This window comes from Macaca thibetana, chromosome 13 (genome assembly GCF_024542745.1).
Source record: "Macaca thibetana thibetana isolate TM-01 chromosome 13, ASM2454274v1, whole genome shotgun sequence".
In the NCBI taxonomy this organism is placed as follows: domain Eukaryota; kingdom Metazoa; phylum Chordata; class Mammalia; order Primates; family Cercopithecidae; genus Macaca; species Macaca thibetana.
Genome location: NC_065590.1, coordinates 15,150,165 through 15,171,088, shown reverse-complemented (window position 1 = coordinate 15,171,088; position 20,924 = coordinate 15,150,165). Strand labels below are relative to the sequence as shown.

At 47.4% G+C, this 20,924-nt stretch overlaps 1 protein-coding gene across 3 annotated transcripts; it reads left to right on the top strand.

Annotated features, from left to right (window-relative positions):
• Nucleotides 1–3,974: 3,974 nt before the first annotated feature.
• On the top strand, nt 3,975–19,742 carry IL1RN (interleukin 1 receptor antagonist). 3 transcript variants are annotated; one of them, XM_050753414.1, is made up of 5 exons: nt 3,975–4,143; nt 13,679–13,730; nt 15,568–15,656; nt 16,778–16,890; nt 18,398–19,742. In XM_050753414.1, exons 1-5 carry the CDS (start codon nt 4,134–4,136, stop codon nt 18,611–18,613), a joined length of 480 nt encoding a protein of 159 aa, XP_050609371.1. In that variant the 5' UTR covers nt 3,975–4,133; the 3' UTR covers nt 18,614–19,742. The 3 variants fall into 3 exon arrangements, with proteins under 3 accessions (XP_050609371.1, XP_050609373.1, XP_050609370.1); XM_050753416.1 differs by lacking the exon at nt 3,975–4,143 and adding an exon at nt 13,478–13,540; XM_050753413.1 differs by lacking the exon at nt 3,975–4,143 and having other exon boundaries at nt 13,556–13,730.
• Nucleotides 19,743–20,924: the final 1,182 nt, after the last annotated feature.

The window sequence follows — 20,924 nt, the reverse complement described above, 5'->3', positions numbered from 1 at the left end:
GTGGACACGCTTGAGCTGGTTTTGGCGGTAATGGGGAATTTGTGAGACATGACACAGTGACAGGAAATGCAGCCAGATATTGTGAGAGGCAGTAACTAGGAGTAGGAAAGTTATGAGAAGTTAAGGCAGTAGTAATTGTCTCTCTATTAAAAGCCATAATGTTATCATTCCTGCCTCTATCTGTTTGCTTTGTTCTTCTCTCTCAGCAGAATGGTCTTCTCTGCTTCTCTGTGCACCTGCAGAAGGTGACCACCCTAAGGCTTATGGATTCAGGAGTGCTCAGTTTGAGAGCAGTTACCCGCTGCCTGGCCCCTGTGAACTCTAGTCCCAGTTTCTTATTCCTGGTGTTGGTTTAGTTTGAGGCAGCTGCCCACCGTAAGTCCAGTGAGCCATGGCCTGGGGACAAGGTCAGGTACATGTGTAATCAGTTGGCTCTGTGAGTTGTGGTGGTGGTGATGGAGGTAGCTCCCAGAAGAGTGGATTACAGGTTAACAAGAGTCTGTATATCTTGACCACAATTGATGTGAACTTGTAAGTTTCAATGTGTGACCATTTACAAAGTTATGATCGGGGGTCTCATTTATTTATGGTGATGTATGAGTCTGTGTGTGTGTGTGTGTGAGAGAGAGAGAGACAGAGAGAGAGAGAGAACGAGAATATGAGTGGTGGTTTCCCATTCATTTCTCTATGGACCAAATCCTGGGCTATGAGCTGGACATATAATAGTAAACAAAATAGACATGGTGCTTGCTGTGACCTGCCCTGGGAGACAGATATTATATGGAGGATCACGTAAATGTAGAGTCTGAGCTGAAGTCTTAAGGGTGACTTCAGCTTCCTCCAGATCCATAATTCCCTCCAGATCCATCCATGTTGTCACAAATGTTAGGATTTCCTTCTTTTTTAAGGTTGAATAATATTCCATTGTATGTATATAGATACCACAATTTCCGTATCCATTCATAGGTAACTAGTCAGTGGAGCAGGGGAGGGAAGGGTGTTCCATGCCTGTGTCAAGGTCCTGAGGTGAGAGAAAGAGGTGAATTTGAGAAACCAAAAGGATGGTGTGGCTGTAGTTCAGAGAACAACGGGGGTTGTTTCACAAGCTGAGTCTGGAGCCAGGCTGAGCAGATTCTTAGGAACTCTGCAAAACCTTAAGGGTTTATCTACGACTGTGTATAAACAACTACGGTCGTAGATAAACAAGTTGGAAAACAACTCAAGGGTTTACAGTCATCAGAATTGTAAAACTGATCCCACGTATTTTCAAACCTCAGATCCCTTGCTCTGACCTCGTGTGTCTAAGCTAGCAGGAAGCAGGATGCCCCTGTCCACTGGCTGGAATGAAGGGACCCACCCAAGCTCCCAGTCTTCCCAGCATCCAGGGCCCCCCTGCTAGTGTGTGGTCTAGATTTCCATTCCCATAGTAGGACTTTCTTTGGGAGCCTTGGAGTCTCTCCTGCCAGAGGGCTTCGCCTGGGACTGTCTCAATTCAAGAGAGGGGTTCTAATAACATTAAACCTCAATATCTTGCTCCTCCATTCCTGACACCTCCCTTTTCTTCTATCCTTCCCCTACCTCCTTCTTCCCTGTGCCTCAGGCTGGCAGGTTAGTGCTGAAGCAAGTGGCCAGTCACCATCATTGGGGTTGCAGATCCTCAGGGTTCTTCACAAGCCCCCTCACCATGATCAAGAGTCCCCAGTCACTCGGAATTCCAAGGTTCCCAAATGCCAGCTCTCTCACTCCTCCCAGTGTTCTCCATCTCTGGGATGTTGGGCTCCAGGCTTCTCAGATGCACTGAGTTCCCTAGGCTAAGCCACTGATCCCTCAGAGCTTCATAGCCTTAGAGTAGAGGGAGGCAGGCCTGCAAAGAAGAGTTCTGGGGTGGACCAGGCACTGGGGTGCTACAGATGCTCATAAATCATCCCTTTACCCTGGATGTGCCCAGTGTTGGGACCACCAGGGAACCCCCAGCCTTGCATGCTAATCGACTTGTAGTCCCCTGGCCCTGACTGGAAGCCTAGTTTTCTCTCTTATGACTGACCCTGGACCAGCCAGGCCCCTAGCTCCCCAGGGAAGAAATCCAATCTATTTCCTCTGATGGTAATGACTAGTACTTAAATAATGCTGACCACATGCCAAGCATTTTACAGTTGTTAGCCCAGTCCTCACAAGCACTTTGTGAGGTGGACAAGAGTCTTACCCTCATTTTATAGATGTGGCCCAGGATTCCACAGCTATAGTTCATGAGGCTGGGATTTGAACCTCTGGCCACCAGAGGCCACCTTACTGTGTCCTCCTCCTGTTGTCATAACAGAAAAGTACAACACCATGATGACACAACAGGCTATCCTGGTAGGTTCCCAGGCTGCCCCAATACCCAACTTTCTAGGTTTACAAAGTTGACATTTACAAAGTTTCCAGGTTTACAGATCTAGTTTCTGATTCTTTAGGCCAGCAAGAATTTCTCTACAAAAGCTGCTTCAAAAATTTCCAGCCAAGCCTTACACACCTTGGCATTACATCTTGGTGAGCCAAGGCAGAAGACAGCAGGAAGTGAAGGCCCCATGGGAAGTCCCTGTGGTCAGGAGCACCCAGGCGGGGTGGGGGGTGGGGGCTTTCCTGTGGCTGACTCCCTGTACCTCCCAGACCCATTCAGGCCCTGTGAGTTGAATGAAGAGACCCTGGGAATGAGTCCAGGTCTGCAGCGTTAGAGGAAATTGAAGGCCCTTACCAGATCCCTGTTGAGAAGTTTATGAATTATGAGCCCTTCTGCAAATGAGAGCATTCTTCCCTGTCAGAAGGGACAGGTTGAAGGTGGTGGGATTGGTGGCAGCCAGTAGGCTGGTCTGTTTCTTCCTCTCTCTTTCATCTGCATATGAAGGCATTACCTGAAGCAAGGGCCTGTGTAAATGCATGTGATTTACAGAGCATTTTATAGTTTGTGTGTCATTCATCCTTCCGGTGAGCCCGAAGTCTAAGATAGGGCAGGGAGCATCAGGTCCATTTTGCAGCTGTCAAAATGAGGTCTGAAGGGCAGAAGTGGTGTTCCCCCCCAAAACACACCACTGGTTGGCTGCAGACCTGGGGACTAGACCCAGGACTGCATCCTGCCCAGGGGTCTCTTGCCACTGCTCCCCATCAACTTGGATGGCTTTAAGCATTTGTGAGTTGTCTGCTCCCTGATGGCAGAATGCAGAGACATGAAGCTACAGCAGGTTCATTCTCAATGGCAAAAAGGAGGAGAAGTGTTCAGAACATCAGGTGCTTCTAGAGAAGGCGGGGAGAGTATCTGGCCTTGTGGACAATGTCATGGCAGAGGCCAGGTATAGGGCATGGGGGTAACTGGAAGCGGGGATGGACCCTGTTATTCCCTAAGACATGGCTTCCACGTGGTGCTCAAACAAGGCCTTTGCCCTTGCTGTTCCCTCCACCTGGAATATTCTTCCCCTTCCTTGACATTGCTCAGGTCTCTGCTCCTATGTCACCCTCTCAGAGAAGTCTTCCCTGACCACTTTCCCTAAAATAGCCACCCCTTCCTAGGTCCCTCAAAAGCATATCCTGCTTTGGATTTTTCCCTATGGCAATATGCCCTATGAAGTTATTTTATTTGTTAACTCGTTTCTTGTCTGTTTTCCTTCGTTAGGGCGTTGGGGACCTTGTCTGGCTTGTTCCCAATGCCTGGAAGAGTGCCCGGCACACAGGATGAAGCCAACACGTGTGTTTTGAATGAATGTGTGCACACATGCATGAGCTGGCGGCAGTCGGGGTTGGGGTAAGCATGAAGGCCCAGCTCAGTTCTCTGCATGTGACCTCTCATCTTACGCAGATAAGAACCAGTTTGGTTTCTGCCTGCCTGAGTCACTCTCCTGGAAACGGGGCCTGCTTGGCATCACGTCAGCCATCAGCCGGCCCATGTCCTCATGCTGGCCAGCCCTCTGCAAGTATGTGGGAGGAGAGGCTGGGCTCCTCCTTGCACTCTCTGAGGTGTTCTGGAAGGAGGAGCAGCTCCACCCTGGGAGGGGCTGTGGCCCAGGTACTGCCTGGATGCTACTTACTTTATGGGCAGCAGCTCAGTCTAGAGTTAGAGTCTGGAAGACCTCGGAAGACCTCCTGTCCTATCAGGCCTCCCCATGGCTTTAGGTAAGCTCCTTCCACTCTTATTTTTCCACCTGAGAAATGAGAGAGGAAAATATCTACGATTGGTGTTTACCAAATGCTTTCAGGCTCTGGTGAACAAGCGTCCAGGAAAATGTCAAGCGCATGGGGCTGCAGGCCTGTCTGGGGGACCTGGGCACAGGGAGGCATCCATGGGAGACCATGCAGGCACTCTGAGGCAGGGGCTGCAAGCCTAGTGCCTGCTGGAGCAGCAGGTGAACAGAGAGGGGTAACTGCTGTGACAAAAGTCATAGAGTCCTTGGAGTGTGGGGGTCATTTTCAACTGTTGATAGAATAGGGAAATTGGTGAAATAGCTCTGTTAAATGAGAGAAAGAACAGTGTGAACTTAATGAGAAATACTAATAGAATGTGGCACTGAGCCACAAGGTCTGAGGGTTGATTGACAGGGAAGGGTGGGAACTGTGGAGAATTAAGGACTTGGCACTAGTCAGTTCCACCAGATAGTTGTCACAAGAGAATGCAGGCCCAGGTGGCCAGAACTTCTCACTTTTCCAGAAGAGTCAGATATTCTGATTTCGTTGCGTATAGTATTCTGATTAAATAAGACAATAAAGCAAGCAGATAAAATATTTAAATTATAAGCTGCCAGTTTGCAACCTCTGGTTAGGATTTGTGTGGCACAAAGGAAAAAACACTCAGGATCAGTGGTCTGTAGACTCTAATTTTAAGTTTCTAATTTAAAATAGGCCCCCGAGTCTGGGCGCAGTGGCTCATGTCTGTAATCCCAGCACTTTGGGAGGCCAAAGTGGGTGGATCACTTGAGGTCAAGAGTTCGAGACCCGCCTGGTCAATGTGGTGAAACCCCCATCTCTATTAAAAATACAAAAATTAGCTGGGCGTGGTGGTGCATACCTGCAATCTCAGCTACTTGGGTGGCTGAGGCAGGAGAATTGCTGGAACTCGGGAGGCGGAGGTTGTGGTGAACGGAGATCACACCACTCCACTCCAGTCTGGGCAACAGAGAGAAACACTCTGTCTTAAAAAAATAGATAAATAAAGATAAATAAAATAAAATAAAATTGGCCTCTAATGAGCAGGCCATTCTCCTTTCTGGGTCTTACTTTCCTTACTCTCCTTTCTGGGTATTAAGAGGAGGTCTAGAGGAAGCTGAACAACTCTTAGCTTGTAATAAGCACAATGGAAGTGTCAGCTTTTAATGTGTCATGGACACATTACAAGCTAGGCGCCGTGCTGAGCTCTTTACATGGGTTATCCCACTGAATCCTCTCAATAACCCTATGAGGAAGGACTATTATTGCTCACATTTTCAGAAGAGGAAATGGATATAGAGAGATTAGGTAATTTGCCCACGGCCAGACAGCTAGTATAAGAGGAGGAGGTGGGTTGACTGCAGACAGTCTGTCTTCAAACCACTACACTATGCTATGGGGGCACAGAGACTTAACGAAATCATGGAGAGGGGAATTGCTTTGTCAACCACAAGCAGTTATTCTGAGGGCAGCAGATCCTCCCCTGTCCCCCAGTGGGTACAATGGTCCCTGGTGGGTTGTGCTACAATGTTAGCCCATGGTCTTATGTGTTTTTCAAATATGTAAAGTAGGATGCTGGAACCATTCTTAGAACCAGATAGTGATACATTGTGAAGAAATAAATCTCTGTGCTTAAAACTGGTTCATCCCAAAATACTTTGAACTGACACACAATAGGTGCTAAATAAATGTGTGTGAACTTGAATTGGATTGAATTCGGGAAACAAGTGCAATAAGCTTAGTGAAGACGCCATGTTCCCTGGGCAGAGGAACCACATTCTCCATCTAAGTAAGGCCAGGAATATGGGAGGTATCAATGTTTGCCAAGCACAGAACAGGGTGCCAAGAAGAGAAAAGTTGAGGGGATTCATACTCTGACTGGAAACTGGAAGGGTGAGCACAGAGGGTAAAGGATAGAGATGGAACCATGTGCATACACTTTGTGTTACCTTGGACTAGTCATTCGTTTCTCTGGACCTCTGCTTTCTCTCTACACAATGGGGTCCCACCACTTCTCTCACAGCTGACTTGTATGAAGAAGGAGGTGGAGGAAGAGGAGAAGGTGAAGACAGTGCTGACTAAAAGGGTAAATCCTTTTTAGGATCCAAGTCTGAAAACAATTTTAGGCTACTAGCGATGAACAATATCTTGATTATGTAGTTGAAGGAAATTAAAGATGAATGTTTTAATAAATAATTAATCAGAATGAAAATGATTGATTACTAATATATCTGCTATGGTTTATTTTCCCAAGTGGCAGACTCACTAAGGTTTTTGAATACTCCTATGTGATTGCTCTGTGTGTGTATGTATGTATGTATGTATGTATGTATGTATGTATGTATCTATCTATCTATCTATCTATCTATCTATCTATCTATCTGTTGTCTAATAAAATGGATCACATCTCTGCTAATAAAAACAGACTACACTGGCAGGGTACAATTGCAATCATTAATTGTGCCTGCAATTTGCAGCAGCAGCCACCAGAGGTTCCAGTGCCCTTTAAGGGTTGATAATTTAAAATAACCCAATTATCTGAGTTTTTCAGGGACTGAGGGATTTGCCAAGGTGTAGAACTTTCAGTAATAAAGTCAAGAAAGTCCTAGACAAACCAAGATAATTGTCACTCTAGTCCACTTTACCAGGTAAAGCGCTTTCCCTGTAACCTGTGTAAGGTTTTAGAATCATTTCTTTCTATTACCAAAAATCCTCCCTGAATTTTCAAGCAATTATGAACTAAATAGTTACTCTATGAGATGGGAGTTCAGCCCAAAAGAAACACCATAGGAACAAATGTAATTCTTGCTTCTGTTAACCATGCAATGAAGCAGAGAGAAAAAACTCAGCAGCCTCTTTAGCAGGACTGCAGTGTAGGAAGAAATAACAAAACTGGGTTTCAATCCTGGCCTGTCCAGGATCTGGAGCAAGTGAGTTAATCTTTCTAAGCCTTGAGTTCTTCTTCTTCTTCTTTTTTTTTTTTTTCAAAGTGAAAGCAAGTTTATTAAGAAAGTAAAGGAATAAAAGAATGGCCACTCCATAGACAGAGTAGCCTGAACCTTGAGTTCTTCTGTAAAGTGACAATGAATTTGTACTCATTTTAAAAGTGGGTGTCAGTATGTCTGTCCACGTTGCACAGCTGTTATGTAGACAAAAGGAGATCTGTGTGAAAGCGTAACACAGAGCCTAAACTACAACAACTAAGCAACACAGTTGTCCCCTTCCCCATGGTGTCTGTTCTTCTCCATTTCCTCCTGCCTGCAGGGGGATTATAAAACTAATCATCAAAGCCAAGAAGGCAAGAGCAAACGTGTACCTCTGAAAACACAAGATAACTACATAGGTAATGACTTTCAGGGCAGATCCATAGCTAACCCATAAACTGCTGGGGCAAAAATCATCTTGGAAGGTTCTGAACCTCAGAAAGGATTCACATGAAGTTAACCATCTAGATCCAAGAGGAGAGTAGCTTCTTGTAGATAACAGTTGGCTTATATACCATGTCCTGATCCCCTTCATCATCCAGGAGAGAAGAGGTGCTCACTCTGATAGCAGCAAGCCTGGGGGCTGCAGCTTGGAGAGTAGAGGTACTCAGGCGGACAGATGTCTCCAAACCTGTCCTGCTGCCTTAGGGAGCTTCTAATAAGTTGACGGATTTGGTTAAAATTAACTTGGTTACTTGGCAGGATTGGGTCAGTGGGGACTAACAAAAAGAAGACATCAGATTATACCCTGGGGGTTTGTATTTCTTGTGCTTCTTTCTCTTCTTTGTACTAAAGTTTTTACCCATGACTCAGAAAGAGCAACTGGAGTCTTTGCAGCATTATCTTAGCAAAATTTTACAAAGTTTGGAAAACAATATTGCTTATATTGTGTGGTGTGTCCTGTGACACTCAGGATTCAAGTGGTGGCTGAAACCACTAAATGTGAGACGAAGTCATTACAAGGCAGGGTGCACATCTGTCCACCCAAAGCTGGATGTCAACATTTCACAAATAGTGCTTGGGTGACACAAATGCAGCTCCAGGAGGTCCAGATGAAAATGTTTGTACTGAAATTTGTTAAAGCTTCCCGACAAACTGGATTTGTCAGTAAGGATTGTTTTCTGCAAGGGGGGGTGAAACTTGTGGGGTGAGCCATTTGGGCTGAGGAGGAGGGAAGTTGGAGCTAAGAAATGTGGAGACAATTTCCCTTTAGAAGGGCTGAATCTTCCTGCCTCTCTGGGGGTGCTGCAGCCCACAGGATCCAATTGTGTATATGTCTCCCCAGCTCCCCATTCAGTGATATCACGTCAGTAGCTTGAAATTATCCGTGGTAGGCGTATTATGTCATGGAAATTGGCAAATGGAAACTTTTCTTGGAGATTCAATTGTTAAACATTTACCAGCGCACCACTGCTCTGCCTTCGGGGTCAATGACCCCATCCAAGTTTAATCCATCTGTCCACTGTCTCCAACATGATCTTAATAAAATACACCTGACAACATTACCCTCTTATTAAGTTTTTTAAAAGGTAAGTTTCCAGCTCATTGGGGTGGCATTAAAGGCCATTCCTTCTCTGGACCTCACCCAACTTTTCAAATCACTTTTCCTACCCCTACCTCTAAATGCCACTCAAACTCCAGCCGTCCTGAATAATAAGATTTTTAAAAAGTAGATTATGGGTCGGGCACAGTGGCTCATGCCCGTAATCCCAGCACTTTGGGAGGCCAAGATGGGTGGATCACCTGAGGTCGGGAGTTCGAGACCAGCATGACCAACGTGGTGAATCCCTGTCTCCACTAAAAATACAAATTAGCGGGGGGATGGTGGCACATGTCTGTAATCCCAGCTATGTGGGAGGTTGAGGCAGGAGAATTGCTTGAACCCGGAGGCGGAGGTTGCAGGGAGCTGAGATTGCTCCATTGCACTCCAGCCTGGGCAACAAGAGCGAAACTCCATCTCAAAAAAAAAAACAAAACAAAACAGTAGATTACATCAGATACCTCTAGCCTAGGTTGTTTATGACCACCTCTACTGCTATGAATAACTAGAAAAGCTAGACAAAACATATTTCCAAAAGATCTCTTTGGAGGCATCAGAGAATGGCCAAGGCTGTAAGGAACTGTCTGAGCCCAGTGAGGTGGAGCCCAGCACTGGCGCCCTTTACTCTTGGGCACATGTGCTGGTTTCAAAAACTTCAGCTGAGATTTTGAGCATTCACGGAACTTGGTGGGGGAGATAAAATTTGTACCTTATATCCTACCTACAAGGAGGGTCCCTGATAATCCCCACCCAATTTGGAAATCTGGGTCAGCCTTCACAGGTACTGAAGCCCTCCTCTGAATGATCTCAAGTCCTGCTAGGGTAGAGGTTACCTGCTTTTGAAAGGCTCCTGGCCTACCTGACCTGTCCAGCGGCAGCAAAAGTGAACCATCTCAGGGTACAGATAACAATCATCCAGAGCCTTGAATGACCAATATATAGTATTCAGCAGTCATCAAAAAGGAATGAGGCACATGCAAGAAGACCTGTGTATCAGGGAGAAACAGGCAATAAATGGAGATCCAGCAGGGATTCAAATCATGGATTTGAATCGGGGCAGACTTTGAAAGAACTATGGAGAATATACTCAAAGACTTAAAACACAAGATTGGAATTTTTGGCAGAGAACTAACAACTACACAAAAAAGGAACCAAATGGAAATCCTAGAACTGAAAGATGCAATTAACCAATGTTGAGAAATAGCCAACACCTATTGAACACTTCCCACGTGGGTGGCTGTGCTAAACGCTTTACAAGCATCAACACAAGATGTGTCTCCTTGCAGCAGTGCAGTGTCCCTCCTAAGACATGGACAACCTGGTTTCCCTATCTCTCTGCTTCACCAAAACCCCTTTACATGGGGCTTAGACGCTCCTGTTGTCTCTAGTGTCTGGTAGCACAGGGCTCAGCACATAGAAGGCACTAGATACAATTGTGATGACCAGGAACTCCGGTGAAAGCTGTGGGTGCTGACTGGGAAGGCATAGTCCTTTATGTGCTGTGGTCTTAAAGCTTCATCTAGGAAGCAGAACTGGGGGGGTGCTGAGGACCCAGAACCGAGAATAAGATTAGTCAGAGATTTCCTGTGGGCAGAAATCATAAGGACGCCAACTGTTTGGGTGAGATAACATGAAACCAAGAGTGGACTTGTGGCCAGAAGCGTGAGGAAGAGGGAGAGAGCTTCCCCTGTCCCCTTTCTTCCTCTCCCTAAGCCACAGTGATTGACAGCCCCCTCCTTTGGAGTCAGAGCAGGCTGGAGACTGGACTGGGAAAGGAGGATGGGTCAGGATACAGAGCAGGAAGGCTGGGAGTGCACGGCAGGACCAAGGGGCTGGGGCGTTCACTGGGCCTGATCTCTCCCACTTTACCCGGGGTAAAGAAGCGTACACAAAAGCCACGGTGTGAGTATTCCCCAAGTGCCAGGGTCAAGGCATGATTCATCACGTGCAGCATTTCATTCAATCTGTATAGTAACTGATGACGTGGCTTCTATTATTAACTCTATCAGATAATGAAACTGAGACCAAGACAGTCTCTGTACATTGTGTGGGGGTGGCCCAGCTCGGAAATGACACAGGGGGATTCAGACCTAGACTCCATAACTCCTGCCCCAGGGACCACCCCCATTCTCACCCTCTGCATATCGAGAAAGGGCAGGCTGGGCCACTTCTCAGGACACAGTGGGGAAATGACACAGAGCAGGAGCCCCGAGCATCTTTTCTCCAGGAGAATACTCTTTCAATGCAGACTGGGGTCAGAGAAACATTTACCTAGGAGCCACACTGTGGGTGGGGCTTTTACTTGAAATGCTGTCTGAGGGCAGTGGCCAGGATGGAACTCTCCACCATACCTTGGCAAGCCACTTCTCTTCCGCAATCTGTAAGGACATTTTTTGAGAGAATTACGGCTTTCCAATTCCAGAGGACTGAAGACAGACAGATAGGAGAGAACCTATCCCAGTCAGGTGCTAGCTGCCTTCTCTTTCAGAGGGTGTGACGATAAAGTGATACACTTGATGATTGACAAATGCTTCGGAAATTTTCAACCCTAATATTCAACACACTCTGGAAGTGGCAAATAAGTAGACAGGTTCATGTACATCACCTCCTTCAGCTAGTCCTCACAAAAACAATCAGATGAACAAAACAAAATGCTTCTTTGGCCCTCAAAGGAAGACACTATTTCTCGAACATATGTCAAAAAGGATGGGTGACTCACTCAAGGTCACACAGCTTGTGAGGACCGTACAGGAATACAGACATGCCATTTTGCCTAAAAAACCCATCACCCAGGGAGTTGACACAATTTTGCAGAAATGTTCTATTTTCTCTGAAGGATGCATTCTTTAAACCTTTGGGAAATTCATTCATAGCCTTCCACCTTTGCAGGATTAACTCTTTGGACACAAAGTGTTTGATTCTGATTTATTGGTTGGAAGATTTGTTGGTTGAGAGAAAGATTCTGATTTGTTGGTTGAAAATAGTCAGACTCATCGAGATCAACTGCTGTAGTAGTAAACATTTTGACATTTTGTCTGTATTCTTGTACTGTCCTCACAAGCTGCATGACCTTGAGTGAGTCACTCATAGTTTTTGTTTTTGCTCTTGTTTTGGAGATGGAGTCTTACTCTGTTACCTAGGATCATGTTGTTGGAGTGCAATGGCATGATCTTGGCTCACTGCAACCTCCACCTCCTGGGTTCAAGTGATTCTCCTGCCTCAGCCTCCCGAGTAGATGGGATTGCAGGTGCATGCCACCACCCCCTGCTAATTTTTGCATTTTTAGTAGAGATGGAGTTTCACCATGTTGGCCAGGTTGGTCTTGAACTCCTGACCTCAGGTGATCCACCCACCTCTTCCTTCCAAAGTGCTGGGATTACAGGCGTGAGCCACCGTGCCCAGCCCACCCATTCTTTTTGAAACACGTTTGAGAAATAGTGTCTTCCTTTGAGGGCCAAGGAGACATTTTGTTAGTTCATTTGTTTGTTTTTGTGAGGACTAGCTGAAGGAGGTGATGTATATTAACCTGCCTACTTATTTGCCACTTCCCAAAGTGTGTTAAGTATTAGAGTTTAAAGTTTCTGAAGCATTTGTTAATAATCAAGTGCCCGGGGCTGGAGGTCAGAAGACCTGGATTTCTCTGCACGCCTTTGCCATCAGCAAGCTGTGTGACCTTGGACAGATCGCTTTTTTGTCTGAGTCTTTTCTGAGTCTTCTTGAAAATAATGCCAGGTTGGGACAGGATGATTGCCAAGCTCCCGTCCAGCTCTAAAACACTGCAACCTATACTTCTGCGCCAGCACTGTCCATCCCGTAGATCATGCAGAAATTCTCTTCAACTTTTTCCTACCCATAAAATAGGAGCATGCTTACCTTTTTCCTGTCTAGAATATTGTAAGGAAGGAAGTTAATGTGCATCAGAACCCATTATGGGCCAGAAGTTCTCCTCTTCCTCCCTACACTTGCTTCCTCTCTCCCTCCCTCCCTCTTTCCCTTCCTTCCTTCCATCCATCTGTGAAAAAGACACGACCACCCTCATTCTGAGAGTGAAGAAACAGAGGCTCAACTAATGAAATGATTTGTTCGAGGTCACACGGGTGGCACATGGCAAGTGGCAGAGGTTGAATTTAGACCCATTCCTGTCCAAATGCTGAGTTTATGTCATCGTCCCAAGACCATAACTTTAAAGACGTAAGATAGTGGGAAAATAGTTGATTTTAAAGCACCTCTCAGAAGGACTCACTTTACATCAGGGGTCAGCAGATGCAGGCCAAATCCGGTCCATCCCCTGCTTTTGCAAATACAGTTGTATTGGAACACAGCTAGGCTTGTTGATTTATGGATTGCCAATGTCCTTTTGTGAAACAGACAACTGAGCTGAGTAATCGTGGCCCACAGAACCTAAAATATTTACTCTCTCGTCCTTTACAGAATGTTTGCCAATCTATGGTCTGGAGTCCAAGGCTGTCCATCCTTCAAAGAACACAAAGTGACATGAGACTGTCCCATGTGCAGGGAGCCCTTTCATTTTATTATGAAAAAAGGGCCTTTCTGCTCAAATCTGTTTTTTAAAAAGTCAACAAACAGACTCCGGGTACCTGTCAGGCACAGTAGGGAGTTTGGTTTCCATTGTGCTCTTCTTCCCAGGAACTCAATGAAGGGGAAATAGAAATCTCAATTTTGGGGAAATTGCACAGGGGAAAAAGGGGAGGGAATCAGTTACAACACTCCATTGCGACACTTAGCGGGGTTGAAAGTGACAACAGCAAGAGTTTCTCTTTTTGGAAATGTGAGGAGGGTATTTCCGCTTCTCAGAGTGGGGCAGGGTGGCAGACGCCTAGCTTGGGTGAGTGACTATTTCTTTATAAACCGCAACTCTGGGCCCACAATGGCAGTCCACTGTCTTGCTGCAGTCACAGAATGGAAATCTGCAGGGGCCTCGGCAGTCACCTAATCTGTCTCCTCCTCTTCCTGTTCCATTCAGAGACCGTCGGCCGGCCCTCTGGGAGAAAACCCAGCAAGATGCAAGCCTTCAGGTAAGGCTACCCCAAGGAGGAGGAGGTGAGGGTGGATTAGCTGGAGACTGGAAACATATCACAGCTGCTGGGGGCTGCCAGGCCCTACAGGGCCTGAGAACTGGGTTTGGGCTGGAGAGGATGTCCATTATTCAAGAAAGAGGCTGTTACGTGCATGGGCTTCAGGACTTGTATTTCAAAATATCGCAGATGTGGATGGTACGACCGGAGGGCTGTCTTACTTTCCCAGAGACTCAGCAACCCAGTGAGTAATAGATGCATGCCAAGGAGTGCGGCTGCGATTCAGGCCCAGCTGAATGTGCTGACAGAGAAGCAGAGAGGGGCACCAGGGCACAGCCTGAAGGCCCAGACTGATACGAGCAATGCCTGTCTGTGCTGACACGTCAGAGGGTCCCACTCTCCAGGGGCCTTGGTTTCCGCACCTGTGACATCTGTGACATGAGATTCACGATAATTCCTTGTGTGCCTTACCGGGTTGTTGTGAAAGTTAAAGGCACAGATAATAGCATAACAGGATTCTGTGCATTGTAAAATGCCTGAAAATCACTGTGATTTGAAAATGGAATCAGGGCTTTGTGAGACCGTCCCTATTGTAAAGATGTGATGCTGACAGAAATGACAGGACTGCTTGTACATGCCCTCTGCTGCGTGACATTCCAGCAGTGAAATCATGTTCGGGTGACTTCTCCCCCAATCTGACCTTTATGTTTGTCTGGGTTGAGGCTGCAAGTCAGGTTCTGTGGGCATATGAGTGACAAGTCTCTCCCTTCCAGATATGGGGACTGTCTGCTTCCCCAGGTTGCCTCTGCCTGCTCTGATCAGCTAGAAGCTCCAGGAGATCCCCCTGGAGGCCCCAGCAGGCAATGTCTAATCCCTCCAGATTGAGGCTAAATCTAGAAACTAGGATAATCACAAACAGGCCAATGCTGCCATATGCAAAGCACTTTGGTTTGCCCGGCCACTCCTCGTTGAGCGTGTGGGCTCTTCAGAGCCACCTGATGAGGAGGGTAGAGTTAGCCACACTTCACAGGTGAGGATATGAGGCACAGGTCCCAGGACATGCTGGCTGGGGCTCTGTTTATTACATCTCACAGCTTTGAGTCCTGCTCTCAACCAGAGAGGCTCTTTACCAAGAAGAAAGGATTGGGACCCAGAAGCAAGCCACTGGCTGAGGTAGGGAGGAAGCCTGCTTGTTCCCAAGGGCAGCTGCTCCTGCAGGACTCTGAGCAGGTCACCAGCTAATGGAGGAAAGGCTCTAGGGACAGACCTTCCTGGTCTAAGGCTCAGAGTGAGTTAGCTGCAAGGTGTTCTGTCTCTTGAAACTTCTAACTAGGTGCTGTGGTAGCCACTAGTCTCAGGTGGCTATTTAAATGTATACTTAATTGAATGAAAAGAGAAGAAAATTTAAAATCGAGACCCTTGGTTACACTATCCACATTGCAAGAGCTCAACAGCCACACGTGGTTAGCAGCCACCCTATTGGGCAGTGCAGCTATAGAACATTTTTGCATCCCAGAAAGTTTGTTTGGATGTTGCTGCTCTGCAGTGTGCTTTGCTGAAACAGAAGTGCCTGCCCTGGGAATCTAAGATGGGAAGCAAGCGAGGAGGGGAGTCAAATGTGGGCTCACAGCTCACCAGCTGTGAGGGTTGGGCCTGCCTCTTAACCAGTGTCAGCCTCAGTCTTCTCATCCATGCATGCCATGGGTATACTAATATACCATACCCCGGGAAGAGCTGGATGCAAATTTAACAAGTTCTGGGGGACACGGGAAGGTGCTAAGCACAAGGCTGGGGCCATGGCAGCTGTGCACTACAGCTGAGTCCTTTTCCTTTTCAGAATCTGGGATGTTAACCAGAAGACCTTCTACCTGAGGAACAACCAACTAGTGGCTGGATACTTGCAAGGACCAAATGTCAATTTAGAAGGTGAGCGCTTGCCAGGAAAGCCAATGTGTGTGGGCGCTGGGTCACCTTGCCCCTCTGTCTGCAGCAGCATGGCCTGCCTGCACAAACACTAGGTGCAACGTCCTAATCCTTATTGGGTGTTTGTACTCAAGTTTGAACCTGGGAGGGCCTGGCTACTAAAGGGCACATATGAGGGCAGCCTGAAGAGGGCATGGAGAGGTAGAGTCTAGGTCAGGGGTCAGTGACTATAGGCACAGTGATCCCAGGGCCACAGCTGGGAAGGGCAAATACCAGAAGGCAAGGTTGACAGTTCCTTCCTCCAGTGCCTATTAAGCCTCCATGTTCCTATGTTGTTCAAACCCTAACTCAATCCCAAATTAATCCACCATGTATAAGGCTGGGCTATGTCTCTTATTCCTGGACACTATACTCAGCCATATTCTGGTCCATGTATTAAACAAGATGGATGAACTTGAAGAAGCTTCACCCACTCTGTTCCTCAGCTTTCCCTTCAGTGGGATGATGTCAGTTGGATGACGGGAAGTGCGATTCTTTTAGTTCCAACCTTCTAGGATGTTTTCACTCCCCTGTTTGGTGTTGTAGGATGGTATTACCTCCACCTTCCCACTTTCCCTATTCCCTCGTTCTGTCTCCCCTGCCTCACTCTGAAAGTGGATGAGACCCACCTTTCCTGTCCTGGTAGTTCTCCTAATGAACACACTGAAGCACAAGGAGGCTGAGATTTTTGTTGCTACATGAGAGCATGGAGGCCTTTTAGGGAAAGAGGAGGTTCAGAGACCCCCAGGCTGCTGTGGAGCCCCACTCATGGCCTTGCGCCATTTTCCCTGCCCCTCAGCAACACACCTATTGACCTGGAGCACGGGTATCCTGCGGAAAGTGAGGAAAAGATGGAAATCATGTGGAACAACATCCAGGAGACTCAGGCCTCTAGGAGTAACTGGATAGTGTGCTTGGTTTAATCTTCTGTTTAGATGCAGACCAGGAAGATGAGACCTCTCTGCCCTTCTGACCTTGGGATTTTAGTTTTGTGGGACCAGGGGAGACAGAAAAATACCCAGGGTCTCTTCATTATTGCTGCCTCCTCTTCTATTAACCTGACCCTCCCCTCTGCTCTTCCCCAGAAAAGATAGATGTGGTACCCATTGAGCCTCATGCTCTGTTCTTGGGAATCCATGGAGGGAAGATGTGCCTGTCCTGTGTCAAGTCTGGTGATGAGACCAGACTCCAGCTGGAGGTAAAAACCTGTTTTGGATATCAAATCACCCCAAAATCCAGTGGCTTGAAAAACCAAAATTTATTCTTACGATTCTATGGCTTGAACAGGATTAGCTGGGTAGTTAGTTCTGTTCTACGTGGTGGAACACACTGGGCTCACTTTGGCAGTTGCATTCAGCAGAGTGCCTGGCTTGCGCTGGGCATCTGAGATGGTCCCTCATTCTCCAGGCTCTCTTTGCCTGTGATCTCTCAGTGTTTAAGAGTCAGCTTGAGCTTCCTTACAGCATGGCGGCTGACTTCAAAAGGGATTATTCCAAAAAGACAAGTCTCAACATGCAGGTGCTTATTATAACTTCTGCTTACATCATCCTATTGGCCAAAGCCACTCACGTGGCTAAGTCTAGCCCCTTGTGAGAGGGGACTGCATAGGAATCTGCACCAGGAGGCACAGGCACTGGAGCCCACCACTCTAATGGTCTCCCACAGGACCCGAATCTCTGTGTGCTACTCCCTTGCTCAAAGGCCACCAACCCATTCGGATCTGCCCTCTTCTAGCAAAGCCCATCCTCAGGACCTTTCTCTTCCAATCCTTATCGACTCATATTGATTAGTTGGTGCCCCACCCAGAGCCCTGTGCTCCTTGATCTCATGTAATTTTAGTGGGTTTCCCAGCCCTGGGAAAACATGGCTTTGTCTCAGGGGCTTGCTGGATGCAACCTTAACCTCAATGTGAGTGGCCATACTGTGGCACTATCACATCCCTTACCAGTAGACAGGGACACTGTTCTGGAGGGTGACTGCCTGTTCTGTGAGGAGTGGGGATGGCTAGGATATTGCATGGAACACACCACCACCTCATCTCCTCAGAGCTCAAACCCTGACAGAACACCAGCTCTACAGGCCTTGGCTTCTGCTGATGGTGCTGTGTATTTATGAGACTTACTGGTCCGAGGCCAGAGTGGCCAGATTTCCCAAAATCAAGGTGTGACAGTGGGACAGCCTCTTTGTGTCTTTGCTGTCCTAAGAAACCTGGACCAGGCCAGGTGCGGTGGCTCACGCCTGTAATCCCAGCACTTTGAGAGGCCGAGGTGGGCAGATCACGAGGTCAGGAGTTTGAGACCAGCCTGGCCAACATGGTGAAACCCTGTCTCTACTAAAAATACAAAACATTAGATGAGTGTGGTGGTCCATGCCTGTAATCCCAGCTACTCGGGAGGCTGGGGCAGGAGAATCGAACCTAGGAGGTGGAGGTTGCAGTGAGCTGAGATTGCACTGCTGCACTCCAGCCTGGGGGACAGAGCAAGACTCCGTCTGGGGAAAATAAATAAATAAATAAATAAATAAACCTGGGTCCCAGAGTCCCACAGAGTGGCAGACAAGAGCCCCTGGGGGCTTTTACCGTACAGCATTTCCCCTGTACTAACTCTGGGCTGTCCAGAGGGCCATGTCATGGTGTGGAGTGGAGAGGGAGGCAGCACAGGACTTCCTAGGCCTCAGTTCTCACCTACCCATCTTTTGATTTCCAGGCAGTTAACATCACTGACCTGAGCAAGAACAGAAAACAGGACAAGCGCTTCGCCTTCGTCCGCTCAGACAGCGGCCCCACCACCAGTTTCGAGTCTGCCGCCTGCCCGGGCTGGTTCCTCTGCACAGCAATGGAAGCAGACCAGCCCGTCAGTCTCACCAATATGCCTGACAAGGGTGTCATGGTCACCAAATTCTACTTCCAGGAGGATGAGTAGTACTGCCCAGGCCTGCCTGTTCCCATTCTGGCATGGCAAGGACTGCAGGGACTGCCAGTCCCCCTGCCCCAGGGCTCCCGACTATGGGGGCACTGAGGACAAGCCATTGAGGGGTGGATCCTCAGAAGGAGTCACAAGAACCTGGTCACAGGATTCTGCCTCCTCTTCAACTGACCAGCCTCCATGCTGCCTCCAGAATGGTCTTTCTAATGTGTGAATCAGAGCACAGCAGCCCCTGCGCAAAGCCCTTCCGCGTCTCCTCTGCATTCGGGATCAAACCCCGACCACCTGCCCAGCCTGCTCTCCTCTCCCCACTGCCTCCTCCATCCTCATTCCACGTTCCCATGCCCCAGATACATCAGGCCCCTTGATGACCCCCCACCAAGTGGCTCCCACACCCTGTTTTACAAACAAATGCCAGTCCGTGAGGAAGGTTTTTAAGAGTTTGTGGAGAATGAAAATTAAGGATTTCCTGATTTCTTTTTTAGTCCACGTGAAGGAGAGCACTTCATTTGGAGATTATGTTCTTTTGGGAGAGGCTGGGGGCTTAAAATAGTCCTGCATTTGTGAAATGATGGTGAAAGTAAATGGTAGCTTTCCCATTTTTTTCTTCTTTTTTGTGATGTCCCAATTTGTAAAAATTAAAAGTTATGGTACTATGTTGGTCCTATAATTTTTTTTTTCCTTTTAAAACACTTCCATAATCTGGACTGTTCCATAAGCAGTCCAGGCACTGCTGCCCAGGCTCCGAGCTCCATCTCCACTCCAGATTTTTTACAGCTACCTGCAGTACTTTACCTCCTATCAGAAGTTTCTCAGCTCCTAAGGCTCCGAGCAAATGTGGCTCCTGGGGGTTCCTTCCTCCTCTGCTGAAGGAAAGAATTGCTCCTTGACATTGTAGAGTTTCTGGCACTTGGAGACGTGTATGAAAGATGACTGTGCCTCGGCCTGTCTCCCCCACCAGGCTGGGAGCTCTTCAGAGCAGGAAAAAAGACTCGTATATGCAGGGCCGAGCACCTAGCCTGGCTCGGCAGGTACTCAGCGAATGAGTGCTGTATATGTTGGCTGCAAAGATCCCTACTTCCTGTCACTTCAGCTCTGTTTTACAATAAAATATTGAAAATGCCTATATTGTTGACTATGTCCTTGGTCTTGACAGGCTTTGAGTATAGAGTGCTGGGGAAATTGAAAGACCAAGGTGTCTTTTGCACCCCAGAGGCTGGGGCCTGGCTGCCTCTTCTCTGAGAGTTCCTTTCTTCCTTCAGTCTTCCTCTCCCTGGATAATATGAGAGCAAATCTGTCTGCAAAAACGATGCGGGGCAGCACTGTCCACAATAGCCTCTACTGGAAACAACCCAAGCACCCATCACAGAATGAATTCGTACATCATCTATCTGCACACAACACAATGCTCCTTGGCAAAGAAAATGAATGAATTACAACCAGCTGCACCTCACAAGACAGATGAACCTTACAAACATATTGTGGGTACAAGAATCACAAAAGCATGCATACAGTGTGATTCCATTTATACAAAGTTCAAAATGGGCAACATGGGGCTGTTGTGTGGAGGGCTGTGGGAACTGGTGATGCGGAGAGAAGCAAGGCCATGCTCTCTCTGAAGGCCCAGTGAAATTTGGCCCCTGGGAGACACAGTGGCGGGCAGCAGCACCTGGGGGCTTTTAGGGTTCAGATAGCATTCTATTTCTTGGCATGGATGTAGTTACACAGTTTTCTGCATGTATATTTTATTTCACAATACCTAGAAAATAAAAAGACTTGCCCCCCTACAACCAGGGTCTAAGGAAAGGAGCATCTGGGAGATTATGAGATTAGTGGATGGAGTATTGAATTTGGCCCCGTAGGTGGGAGTGCAAGACCATGAGTGACCACTTATCAAACACACCTCAGTAAACAGTCAGACGAGTGAGGAGTGTGGTCCTTTCACCTGCCCAGGTTGTTTCTGTTAGATTCTGGGCTTGGTCTCTTGAGTCTAAGAAGTCATGCACTTGCTGTCTGATTTTGGCCAAGTCACCTCCCTTTTTGGGGCCTGTTCTTCATTTATTTGAGGGGAGTGTTGACTTGGATGGGGATTTTCCAAACAGAGCTCCCTGGACCCTTCTCTCTGAGGTCTCTGGAAATGGGAAGCCCTGCAGAGGGAAGGATAAATGGGCCAGGATTCATCCATTGAACCCTGTTCCCAACAGAGCCCTCTTCTTTACAACTTGGACCTCCCATGGGACTTTGTTTGAAAGGGAGACTTCATTGCTAAAAGCAAACTAAACTAAGTAGGCTAAAAGGCAACAAACTG